This window comes from Bos mutus, chromosome 7, assembly GCF_027580195.1.
Source record: "Bos mutus isolate GX-2022 chromosome 7, NWIPB_WYAK_1.1, whole genome shotgun sequence".
Taxonomy (NCBI): Eukaryota; Metazoa; Chordata; class Mammalia; order Artiodactyla; family Bovidae; genus Bos; species Bos mutus.
This window is the reverse complement of record NC_091623.1, coordinates 49,914,306-49,926,865: the sequence shown is the minus strand read 5'-3', so window position 1 is coordinate 49,926,865 and position 12,560 is coordinate 49,914,306. Positions and strand designations below refer to the sequence as shown.

General features: G+C 51.4%; 1 protein-coding gene across 2 annotated transcripts in view; it reads right to left on the bottom strand.

Moving 5' to 3' along the window:
* Positions 1-182: 182 nt before the first annotated feature.
* Positions 183-12,560, bottom strand: part of SQSTM1 (sequestosome 1) — a 71,103-nt gene continuing 58,725 nt past the window's right edge. Inside the window, exons 1-8 of one of the 2 annotated variants that reach the window (XM_070373492.1) lie at positions 11,435-11,682; positions 9,531-9,626; positions 8,771-9,000; positions 8,542-8,683; positions 7,699-7,779; positions 2,490-2,704; positions 2,038-2,233; positions 183-1,055 (exon numbers count right to left, since the gene is read on the bottom strand). In XM_070373492.1, the coding sequence (XP_070229593.1) occupies positions 898-1,055; positions 2,038-2,233; positions 2,490-2,704; positions 7,699-7,779; positions 8,542-8,683; positions 8,771-9,000; positions 9,531-9,626; positions 11,435-11,639 (1,323 nt within the window). In that variant the 5' untranslated portion in view covers positions 11,640-11,682 and the 3' untranslated portion in view covers positions 183-897. Of the gene's footprint in view, positions 1,056-2,037; positions 2,234-2,489; positions 2,705-7,698; positions 7,780-8,541; positions 8,684-8,770; positions 9,001-9,530; positions 9,627-11,434; positions 11,683-12,560 lie in introns of those variants that run through there. The other variant, XM_070373493.1, reaches the window with a different exon arrangement.

Genomic DNA, 12,560 nt, shown 5'->3' with positions numbered 1-12,560 from the left:
AAACTAGTATGTTATTCATGTAGACATATTTGTCACATGAACCCTTCAATTCAGTGACCTCTGTGCCACTGAAAACAGGGTTCCCCAGGTTGCTTTCAAATAGTAGGACTGAGGATGACTTATGGGAACTACAAGAAGCGACGATAAATATGACCATCAAACAGATTACCTCTTGTACCATCTTTGATTAAAGTGCTTATACCTTTAATTAATTAAAATTGTTTACAAATAGAATGGTTACAAAGCGATTTTCTTAACTTTAAAAGCAGCTGACAGGTTTGGAAACGGTAACTACAGTGGTTATGAAATAGGCAGTACTCTGAACAGCATCAGTTCCTCTGTCAGCCCTTCTTTATTCTCAGATGTTAGCCACAGTCCTGAGCTGTAATTGCTACAGGACAGCCTCTTCCACCCCGGGTGAATGCTGGTGATCCTTTAGCTAAATTCAGAGGATATCAAACTTCTAGCAGAAAATCAGTTACATATCAGTGTCCTATAGTCATTAAAAAAGAAAGAAAAAGCAGAAAGCCATTTCGCAAGATCTCTTCTGGACTGCTGGTGTAATCCTGCAGGGAGAGTACGGATAAGATGCAGTATGGTCTCCACATCCTCCCCAGCGAGGAGTCTCTCGCTCTGCCCCAGGGCGGGGTCCCCTGGCTGGAAGGAGCCAGACATCCATGGGAAGCTGATCAGTGTTTCTCAGAATCCGCACTCACACCCTTGGAACTCCCCCCGTGTCACTTGTTCTACTGCCCTAAATGGCTTTGTGCATCCCCACCCCCCAGATTCTGAAAGAAGAATGACGAGAAATTGGGACTTAGAGGCACTGGGGTTCTACACTAACTCAACACGACTATGAGACAAGAAAGGGGACACAGAATGGGTGAGCAAACATTGTCACAAAGGTGGTGGGTGTTTTGAATACTGGATGGTGTCCAGGGCAGCCCCGATGTCGTAATTCTTGGTCTGCAGAAGCCTGGTGAGCCAGCCACCTTCATCAGAGAACCCCATGGACAGCATCTGGGAGAGGGACTCAATCAGCCGGGGGTCAGCTTCTGCCAGAAAGAGTAATGACAGCTATGAGGAAGAGGCACTGCGCCCCAAATGTGACCTATACCTGGCCCTTTTACAAGGTCTTAATCCTCACAGGGACCCTCCAAGGCAGGGACTATCAAGCTTTTTCTGTAAAAAATCAAGAGTAAATATTTTAAGCTGCTTTGCAGGCTATTTGGTCTCTGTCACAAAAATTCAACTCAGCTGTTGAAGTATAAAAGCAGCCACACAATAGGTAAAAAATTAGCATGGCTATCTATGTTCCAGTAAAACTTACATTTATGAACACAAGATTTGAATTTCATCTCATTTTCCCATCTTGACTTCTTTCCAACCATCATAAAAATGACAAAGTCATTGTTGGCCCATAGGCCATAGTTTGCCACTCTCCGCTTCAAGGCAAAGAAGAGAAATACTGGCAGCCCAAGGGCTGAGTTCGGCGCATAGATGGGTTTCCAGCTGAATAGCATTTTAAACGGCCCTGCCACGTGACAGTGATGAAGCAGAGCAGGATGTGAGTGGCCTCATCTACTCAGTGTGTGTCCTCCAGGCTGCCACTCTCCACCCGGCCCTGCTGCCTTCCACACCACCCACTCTACACCATGGCTTCCTGCCTGGCTCCTACTGGCACCGTGACTGTGACCCCTGCTCCGAGATTAGCACTTGCCGTGAGCAAACAGTGGAGATGGACTCCGAGTCCACTTTCAGCAGTGCGTGGCAGTGCCCAGAGCCAGTGCTGCCACCATATCACATCTGCCTCCATAATTCTGGGTCTGTGTGTTAAGTTTTAGAAATTACTAAAACTGCTGAGCGTACTAAGGCTCAGTATAGACACAGAGGACAAAACCAACTCCTAGATTTCTCTTACATCAATAGACAAGCCCTGCAGTAGAGAAGGTAATGCCTGTCTGTGTTGCTAGAAGCAAGTGATAGGAGGCTCTGAATGGAAAAGGGAGTAATACACAACTATCTGAAATCCCTTGCCTGGTGGCAGATGTGGGTACAGTGCAGCTTCCTTCAGTCCTGTGGGTCCTTCCTGGGAAGGATCCAGAGAGCTTGGCCCTTCAGACTCAGGCATCTGTAGAGACTGCAGTTCACCTGTAGACGGGTCCACCTCTTTTGAAGACAGATGAGTCCAGTCATCATCTCCTCCTGAACAGTTATCAGACTCCATCTGTTCCTGAAACAAAGCCCCAGTGAGCACAAGAATGAGAACAACAGGCCATCTGACCACAGCCTCAGCTCTGCGAGAGACAGGGCACGCAGGACTAGCAAGAGTCCTTCTGCTTTACAGAGTTCTAGTGGAGGGTTCACAGGACAACTTAAATGCCACCAACAACTCAACGGAAATGGGTTCTGCTGGCCATGTGAGTGCCGGGGAGGGGCTATGACTCGGGTGCTGGGAGAAGCTCTGGATGTGTTAGGGGGGCACTTGCCTCAAGCTGACCCCCTGACTCCAGGGCGATCTTATTCATCTGCTCCGTCAGAGACTGTGCTGTGCCCTCCACGTCCCTGTCTGGCTTGCTGGGGTCAGAGCAGCAGCTGCTTGGCTGAGAGCTACACTTCTCCTCTGTGCTGGAACTGCCTGCAGAGGTGGGGGTCAGGCGGCTTCTCTTGCCTCCGTGTTCCACATCAATATCGACTTCAATGCCTAGAAGCCGGGGGGGAAACAAACACTTGATTAATAACGTCATCCCAGGTCAGCTTCAGACCCACGAAGTCCGTAAACAGACTCTGTTTCCCCTCACCGTGCAGGACAGCAGCTGCACAGCAGGCACGGCCAAGCCCTCAGAACAGGGTGAGAGCTTGTGCCACACAGCCAGCCAGAGCCACCTGCACCGCAGTGCGGAGGACGTTCTTGGCCTCACTTGAGGCATCCACTTGCGTGCAGGCGCCGAGTGATGTGAAAAACACGCACGCTGAACACGCTACCCCTGCTTAGGCAGGCAGCCCATGCAAGCTTTGTGTGACCCATGAGACGGCGTGTCCACCTCCAATCTCTCACACTCTGGGCACATGCTCACTGAAGGGAAGGGAGGGCACACTCACTGGGTTTATGTTATAATTCGTTTTACTTTCTCCAAGGACACGCCCCATGTCTTAGAATGAAGCAATTTCAAAAGAACGGGCCTTCCCTGGTGGCCCAATAGTTAAGAATCGTCCTGCCAACGCTGGGGCCATGGTTTTGATCCCTGGTCTGGGAAGATCCCACATGCCACAGAGCAACTAAGCCCGTGTGCCACAACTACCGAGCCTGTGCTCTGGAGCTGTGAGCTGCAAGTGCTGAGCCCGAGTGTCACAACTACTGAAGTCTGCACTCTGCGGCCGTGCTCCACAGGAGAAGCCACTGCAGTGAGAAGCCTGTGCAGGACTAGACAGCAGCCCCCACTCGCCCCAACTGAAGAGAGCCTGCACGCAGCAGGAGACCCAGTGCAGTCACAGGTAAATGTAAAAAATTTTAAGGACTATAGGATGGATAAACATCAAGGCCCTACTGTATAACACAGAGAACCATATTCAATATCCTATGATAAACCGTAATGGAAAATACATATATGTGTTACTGAATCAGTTTGCTATACAGTATAATTAACATTATAAATCAACTATCCCATGGACGGAAGAGCCTGGTAGGCTGCAGTCCACGGGGCTGCCAAGAGTCGGACACGACTGAGTGACTTCACTTTCACTTTTCACTTTCACGCATTGGAGAAGGAAATGGCACCCCACTCCAGTGTTCTTGCCTGGAGGATCCCAGGGACGGGGGAGCCTGGTGGGGTCACACACAGTCGGACACGACTGAAGCGACTTAGCAGCAGCAGACTTCAATAAAATTTAGAAAGCAATATAGATTCCCTGCCCCCACCACACAGCCTGGCCCACCCTCCAGAGACAACTTTTAACTGACAATGTGCTTTTTCTGTCTTTCCTGACTACTTAGGTTTACCATTTATTTCTAACTCTAGATGATCAACACTTCCCCTATCCTTTCAAAAACTCACATTTTGGTAAAAACAATATTCAGTGTTTATGTTAGTGCCGCTATATATATAGTGTTCTTTGCTGGCTAAGGAGTGGGCTTATTTTCTCAGAGTTTTCTGTATTTATAGCAGTAACGATGCTTTCTTTTTCACTTAGTAACGTTCCCCATATTCTCTCACAGCTTCTCTGTAGCGTTTTCTACACAGATTAAGTGTATCAGATACCCCATCCATTCTGGTTTTTCCCCTGGAGACCATCCCAGGCAGGCATGGAGCCTCCAGCTCCAGCCTGGACAGGCAGCTGTCTGGACCAGAGGCACAGCACCTGTGCCTTCCTTCCATCCTGGCAACTACCGTTGTCACTCTCGTCTGGTGGGTACCATTTTCCAGTACCCACCATCTTTCTTCATTCTGGGCTTGTTTCTTTATTTTGGCCAGAGAGACAGTTCAAGCCCAGGTAAGATGATTAAGACCTTGTGTCAGTTTCATTCCTGACAACTTTGTTTTGCTCCCACACTTGATCATTTTAGTTGGGTACAGAATTCAAGGCTGAAAATCAGATTTAGATGAGACTTTTGAAGTCAGTGTCTTCTAGCTCTTAATGTGCTCCTTAAGTTCCCAAGCTATTACAGCAGCCTTCAGAGTTTCAGGAGTCTCTGCCCCAAGGGTTCTGACAGGACAATTTTAAGCTCCGGCATGGGGTCTTTTTCAGTCCTTGTCCAAGGCATCTGGGGCCCTTTTTAATCCAGAGGTTAGTGTCCTAGTGCCAAGAGACCGTCTCGTGTTTGTCCATTTCCTGCCTTCAGTTTACACTGTTCTCTCTCTGGAATTCTTTCATCCTGTATTGGGCCACCAGGATTAATCCTCAGATTATCCCACCTTGGTTACTTTCCTCCATGCATTTTCCATCTTCCAAAGTTTGATGAGATTGTTTTATCTTGTCCTCCATTACTTTTTTCCCTTTTTCATGATCCATGTTGCTTTACTTATTTTGTTTAACCCCTTCACTATTATTTTAGTAGAGTATGAGGAGCAAGCAGAGAAAATAAAAGCAGGCTTAGCAACTGGTACCCCTATCTGCAATATTTACATTGTTTCCCTTCTTCCATTTCCCCTGCAGTTTTCATTATGAAACATTCAAATAATCAGAAAAGACAGAAGAACAGTACAATGGACACCTATATACTTTCTAAAATGGGTGAATGATGCAACTCTTCTGTAATGGATTACTGAGATTATTGAACTAGCTTTTCCAACTTGATGATAATCTGAGACTTCAGGGCTTAAAAGACTGTACCACGTCTCTGCCCTGCTAGCCAAAGCCTCTGCGTAGGGGATGTTTGTGGAAGGTTCCACGGCCCTGCTGCTTTAAGTCCTAGGTGTCAGTGGCTGTGACCTCCAGCCAGTACAGCCCTGGGCTCATGCTCTTGCTCAGCTGGCTCTCACAGTGCCGCTTATCACAAAACTTATCACACTTATCAAGAAAACGTTTTAGTCGCTGACTCACTGCACAGACTGCCCTCTGAGAGGTATTAGTGGTTACCTCCCTCTGGGCCCCTGCTCTTGGAACTAACGTTCCCTTCTAGGCAATTAGTAGACTGAGTCATCCTGTTAGTTCCTCAAAAGAAAGGAAAATAAATACCCGTAACTCCAAAGAGAGTTTAATCCATTCCTCGAATGGCTGTCTTCAATAGCTACTCAAAAACACATTCCAATGAAACTTGTTTTGTAGGGTTCCAGACTCCTCCTGAGTTAGCAGAAAGCACTCCATCCACTTTGAAAGACCTGAGGCCTTAATTCTTACTGCCAAAGACCTCTGAGCACTTCTAAAATTATTCCCTGGTATCCTGAATGGAGAATCCACTCAGATAGGTCTCAGGATGGAGAGCAAGTGTGACAGTCTCCTGGGAAGCCTTCAGAACACACAGACCCCTCATGCCCTACCCAAAACCCACTTAACGAATCAAGGGACCTGGAACTCTTCACTGTTTTAAAGTCTCCTACCTGAACGTAGACGTGGTTTTGTGACTTCCCAAGTTATCTTGTTCATTCTTTCAAAAGAAAACTTTTTTATTCAGGATAATCCGTTTTAATAGTTTCCATCTACCAAAATATATACCCTCCCACAAAAAAAAAAATTAAAATCAAATAAAAACCAACCTTTCGTTGGTGATTCTGATGTTCAGTGGACTTGAGAACCACTGTCCATTTACTATCTTCCAAAGAAAAATTTTCTGTGGGCCTCTAATTAACAACCCGTTAGTTGGGATTACTTAAAATCCTACTACGTCTTCACTATGTCTTGAGTGAGTGGCAGAGTTTAGGAATAACCTATCTCCCAATTATTTCATCACTACTCCACTGTTACCCTCCTTGCTGCTGCTGCTAAGTCACTTCAGTCGTGTCCGACTCTGTGCGACCCCATAGACGGCAGCCCACCAGGCTCCCCCATCCCTGGGATTCTCCAGGCAAGAACACTGGAGTGGGTTGCCATTTCCTTCTCCAATGCATGATAGTGAAAAGTGAAAGGGAAGTCGCTCAGTCATGTCCGACTCTTCACAACCCCATGGACTGTAGCCCACCAGGCTCCTCCGTCCATGGAATTTTCCAGGCAAGAGTACTGGAGTGGGTTGTCATGTCTTTCTCCAGTTACCCTCCTTAGAAAGCATTAAATATAGCAATTGTTTTTCCTCACTCACTCAAGAGTCTTTAACTCCAATACAGAAACCATGTGAGATCTGAGCTATTTCATGTAGCAGCAATGCCAAGATGTCACTGCTACTTCAAAGCTGCTTCGTCAGCAGAAATGACCTCAGGTTGGAAGCAATGGCAGTCATGCTCTGTGAGCCACAGGGCGGGTGGTGGGTGAGCTTGGGTACCCTGCTACAGCATTCTTTCAGACACTGGACACAACTTTTGGACAGACCAGGTAGACACTTCCCGCCACTGCAGTCACAAAGATGATATCATGGATCCATCGTAAGTCACCTTCATCAGCTGATTCTTATGGCCACAACCCAGCAAGTGCTTTCTGAAGTTTTAGAGGTTTTAGCCTTGGGCCAGGTCACACTATGAAGGTGCACAGCTCACCCACCCAGACACCTACCCTGGGCCTGCACACTGGGAATCCAGCAGTGGATACGAGAACCTCCCTCCCTTACTCCTTTCTCTCTGGCACTGGCACAAGCCCAGTTCTTAGGAAGCACCAGGCAAGGTTGGAGGTTGCAAAAAAGGGAAGAAAAGCAATATGGCCATCTGAGTTAACTACTCACTTAAGTCCTTAAAGAAACCCCAAGGCTCAAGTAAGGAGAAATACGGACTGGTCTTCTCCCAAAGGACAAGCAGGAAGAAGATGAAGGGCAGCCTTTAAACTGAGCCCGGTCACCCTCCCTAGTGGGATTACCCAACCAAATTCTGGCTGATTCTTGGCTGATTCCACTTCACTCTGTGTGGAAAGCTGAAGAATTTGTCAGGGAGTTCAACCTCAAGTGGCCTGTGGTGCAGCACTTGGTCAAGACTGATTGATCTGAAGCAACGAATCCTTACTGGTCTCAAAGACACATCAGCTGCCCCTCCTCTGCAGTATCCCAACTGAAAGCCACAGAATAGCCGCCTGCACTCTGGTTACCAAATGCTCTGCTGATGTCAAAGGAGGGGCACTTACCCAGAGGGCTGAGGGCAGCCGCCACACTCTCCCCTACGTTCTTGAGGAAATTCACACTGGGATCTTCCGGTGGACCAGAGGCTTTGGTTTCAAAAAACAAAGATACTTTTAATTCAAAGCATCTCTCTCAATGACTGAAACCTGTCACAGTCCTGTCTGTCCCAGAAGCCCTACTCCCGGGGCCTGGTCCCAGCAGCCTATACTCTATTGCTTCCCTCTCTCCCCCTCTCTAGGCCACCTCCTGGGCCTCTTTGTCTTTCACACCACTCCCCCTTCATCTACATTCCTGGTGCCTAGAAACTCTGTACACACAGTATAAAGTATTATTTACCCCTCCCCCCCAAAAAGTATTATTTACTCAAATCAAACAAATACCCTCATCTTTGTCCCTAAAGACAAGGTAAATCAAAGGACGTGGTAATAAAATCAGAATAAAACTAGAATCTAAAAGTTCAGAATGCAAGCTATGTGTAAATTTTTAACTTGGGAACTGTTTTACAAGACTTGAGCAGATCTGGCTCTGACTTTCCGAACAACTAGCATGCAGAAGAAGAGAGCAGACTGTGGAGACGCAGGTGCTGGAGGGACCTCCCGAATCTCCATGTGAGGGCCACCAGGGCAGGTGCGTTAGTGGCTTTGAGCACCGAGGCACCTAGTTTTCCCAGATGTACAATGGAGATGATGCTTGCACTTTGCAGGATTTTATGAGGATTAAATGCACGAATGGCCACGAAGTGCCTAGGCCAGCCACAGGCATGCAGGATTTCAGGACACAGGGAAAGCCCTCCAGCTCTGCTGGCCCTCACATCTCACCCTTCAGAGGCCAGCAGACACAATCCTCACCTGATTCCGTGGCAGGGCCAGGGTGGGCATCCCCTGCCTGAGGAGGACGTGGGCTCCAGTTCCCCGGTGTGCCCATCTCCCAGGCAGGCCACCCAAAGTGCCCATGTTTCAGCTTCCGGAGCCAGCGGCTGTGAGAGAAGCCCTAGGAAGGGGCAGGCAGAGGGGTAAGGTGGTGCCAGTCAGGGGGCTCCTGCTACCCGGCGCCCACCCACAGGGAGGCCCCACTCACCTCAGAGAAGTGCCCAATGGGGCTGGGGAAGGCCAGCTTGCCGTGTTCCCGGTGCAGGCCCTTGCCCTCGCAGGCGGAGCACAGGTCGTAGTCAGGGCAGACGCTGCACTTGTAGCGCGTCCCCACCACGGGCCCGTTACAGCCGTCACAGATCACGTTGGGGTGCACCATGTTTCTGGGCACCTCCTGGGCACACGAGGGGCGCTGATCCCTCCGACACTCCTTCTTCTCTGCAGGCAGGGTGGAGAGCCGAGACTCTCGGTGAGCCGCGAAGAATCGCACTCGGGGCCATCAGTCAGAAGGCCCACAGTGCCACCTTTCAGACACTGAACCCACCCGGAATTCAGGTGCTCAACTGACGGTAACAAAGCAGCTTCAGAACCTGCTAAGAGGCTCCAATCCCTGCACCTGTGACCTGGGGACGTGTGGCCCAGGCAGGAGCAACGCACCAGAGAGCTGTGTCCGTATGGCTATGGTCTTGGCCCGCACTAAACTAAACTTCAAAGCTGCCCTGGCCCATGATCGCAATCAAGAGGGAACCCCCCTCAAGAAAAGAGTGAACCCAGAGACCCTCCAACCTCACCCCCTGTGGTGGACACAGACTCCTTTCTCAGGTCAAGCAGAGTAATGACTGTGGTCCTGTCTTAAAGAGCCCCAGTCTCCTCACCCCTTCTTTGGAGGAACTTCTCCATAACCTCAAGCCAGCTGCACTCAGCAGGGAGCACTAGGCTTTAGGCAGCACCCCAGAGCAGCCCCTTACCTTTAATGTAAATGCGGAAGATGTCATCCTTCACATATGACATCGCCATCGTCAGCTCCTCGTCACTGGAAAAGGCAACCAAGTCCCCATCCTCATCTAGATTGTTTAAAAGACAGAATGTGAGCCCCAGCATGTCTCAGCTGGACACAAGCTGGTGAAAAGGGCTGAGGCTGGTGCTGAAGGGCCCTTGCAAGGCTATAAACCGAAGCCCACCTGTCTGGCCCAGAGAGAAGCAGGGCTGAGGGCAGACCACCCACTCACTCTGCCACTGCCAGGAGGGCAGGGGCTCCAGCCCAGGCCCCGGACACGTGCCAGCAGCAGTGTGCAGTGGCAGCCCCTGCCCACTATGCCCTGCCTCTGGGCCAGCTGCCCCATCAGAAGGCTGCTATCTCTGGGCACATCCAGCCAGACCAGTCCCCATGTCAAAGTGGAGATCCCCACCTAAGACCTGCTCCCCTTGGACCGCTTGTGGCTTAGAAGACTAGAGCAGAATACATCTGCCTGCTTCCGCCCCCAACAAAGTTAAAATTATGTATTTGTATGTAGTCTCCAATTTTTAGATGTTGGCGCAAATGGTTTAAAACACCACCATGCAGGACAAACCACACCATACATCTGCAGGCTAGATCAGGTCTGTGGGTCACCAGATGCAACATCTACCATAAAAACAGTGGCTGAATCAAAAGCCAGAAACAACTCAAATGTCCATCAACTAATGAACAGCTAAACAAAATGTGCTGTCTCCATAAAATTGAATGTTATTCAGCCACAAAAAGGAATGAAATACTGATACATGCTGAACATATGTGAACCGTAAAAACATGCCAAATAAAAGAAACCTACATATTTCTATATGAACTGCCCAGAACAAGGGAATCCATAAAGTAGGTTAGTGGTATCTGACGGCTGGAAGCATAGGATGGGAGGATAGCTAAAGGGTACAGAGTTTCTTCAGAAGGTGATGGAAAGATTCCCAGATGACTGTGATAGTGGCTGCAGAAATCCGTGAAAATGGTAAAAACTGTACACTTTAAATGGACGAATTCCATGGGGTGGTAGCTCAATAAAATCGCTAATTTTTAAACAGGTTGAAAAAAAAAAGTTGGGAGCCTGGCAGCAGTCCAGAGGAAGGTCCTAGTACCGCCCCACGTACACGGGCCCGCCTCCCTCCCAGCACAACAACCTCCCCTAACCCCACACCCAGCAGCCAGCTTCTCACCCGCGCAGCTAGAAACAGCTGCCTCCCGGGCTCTGTCCCTACACCATTACTTCTAAAAACGTTTTCTCTTGTGCCTCTCATCACTGCCAGTGAGATAACGTCTGGATTCCGCCTAGCCCTAGGTGTTCGTGAGGCCGCCCGACCTGTGCCAGCCGCCCGCGAGTTGCGGGCCAGGCCGCACCACCGAGCGCCTAGCCTCCCGGGGCGTTTAACGGCGTCACCGCTCTCCCCGCCGGCCCTTCCGCGTCTGCCCGCCCCGGCTCTTCCGGGTTCTCTCCACAACCCCACCTGGCGCTGGCAGACCCGGACTGCGGCACCCAGGAGTCGGTGTAACCCGAGAGGCGCTGGGGGAGCAGGTGAGGACGCCCTGCGTCCTCGCCAAAATCTGCACTATCACCGCGGGGAGGAGGAGGCCTCTCACGCCGCCAGGCCTGAGACTCGCCGGGAGGGCCTGGCGGCGCCAGACACCCGCCTCAAGGGCTGGCTGCGGCCACCGCTCCTCGTTACCAGGGCGGCACCAGGACCGAGCTAGGGGCCCACGCGGGCCGCCGTCCACCCGGAGAGCTGCGAGAGAAAATTCCCGCGGGCGCCGCCAAGGCCGAGGCGAAGGGGCCGTTGACCCGCCCGGCAGGGCAGGGCTGCGTCACGTCCCCGCACCGCTCCCGAGGGCGCCGGGCCCGCTCACCGCGGTAGTGCGCCTGAAAGCCGCCGGGCCGGAGCACAGGAAAGAGCGCAGCCACCCGGCTCAGCAGCCGCTCACAGGGCCGGGAGCCAGGCGCGGCCTCGGCTTCGGCCTCGGGCTCCGGGCTAAAGCAGAAGCTGAAGCGGCGGATCTCGCGGGCTGCGTCCTCCTTGCCCAGAAGGTAGGCCTTCACCGTGAGCGACGCCATCACCGCCACTCGAGGAGCTGGAGCACAGCTGGGCAACAGCGGGCGGAGGCGCGCGGCTTTTGTAGAGACGAGGGAAGCCGCGCCCCCACCGGCGCTCTGGGGGCGGGGCCTCAGCGCCCGGCCGGGGCTCGCGAGCCGCCCTCCGGGAGCCCTAGGCTCACTGCCCCCTCATTGCCGCCCCCTTTCCTCACTGCCCCTAATGCACCAGGCACCCCAAGAGGCCAGCCCCCTACTCCGACGTCAAAGATCTTTAGCCAGCCTCTTCACCTGGAGACCCCTCCCAGGTCTGGTCCTGGCTGTGACTCAGCAAGGCAGAACCCAGGCGGCCTGGAGATGCCCAGTGCAGGAGGAAGGTGGGCGACAGAAGCCCGAAGCCAGGAAGCTTCTAGGCGCTCAGCGGGCACCGCCATCTAGAACAAATTGGCTCCTGGGGGGCTGTCCTGACATTGCCACTCTTGGCAGAAGCCCCTCCCTTTGAAGCCATCAGCCTCTCAGGTGGCAGCCCACTCCACCATCCCCAGCATCCTCCATGACAGCCCCTTACTGAGTGGAGGGACAGACCCTCCCAACTGAAGCGCAAGCAGCAGAGGAGCTCCCAGTTTGACAGAGGGTAGAGTTGAGAGGTGCCAGGACAGCACAAAATATTCCCACCCCCACCTGACACGGAGGGCTTGCTAAGGCTTCCTGGAGCCTCAATAGCCACCAAATGTTCAATGCTCCCTAAAAGACTCGCCATTGCTGCCTGGACACCCATTTGTCATCAGGTGGTACCCAAGGGCCTGAGGGGGTCTCAGGTCTGTTGGCCTCATGGGCAGCCCAATAGGCAGATCAACAGCCTACTTCCTTCCTGTGCTGGGCATCTCCAGCTTTATGTGACTAAAGTGACCTGTTCAAACAGCCTGGGGGAAGGGGTTGGGATGA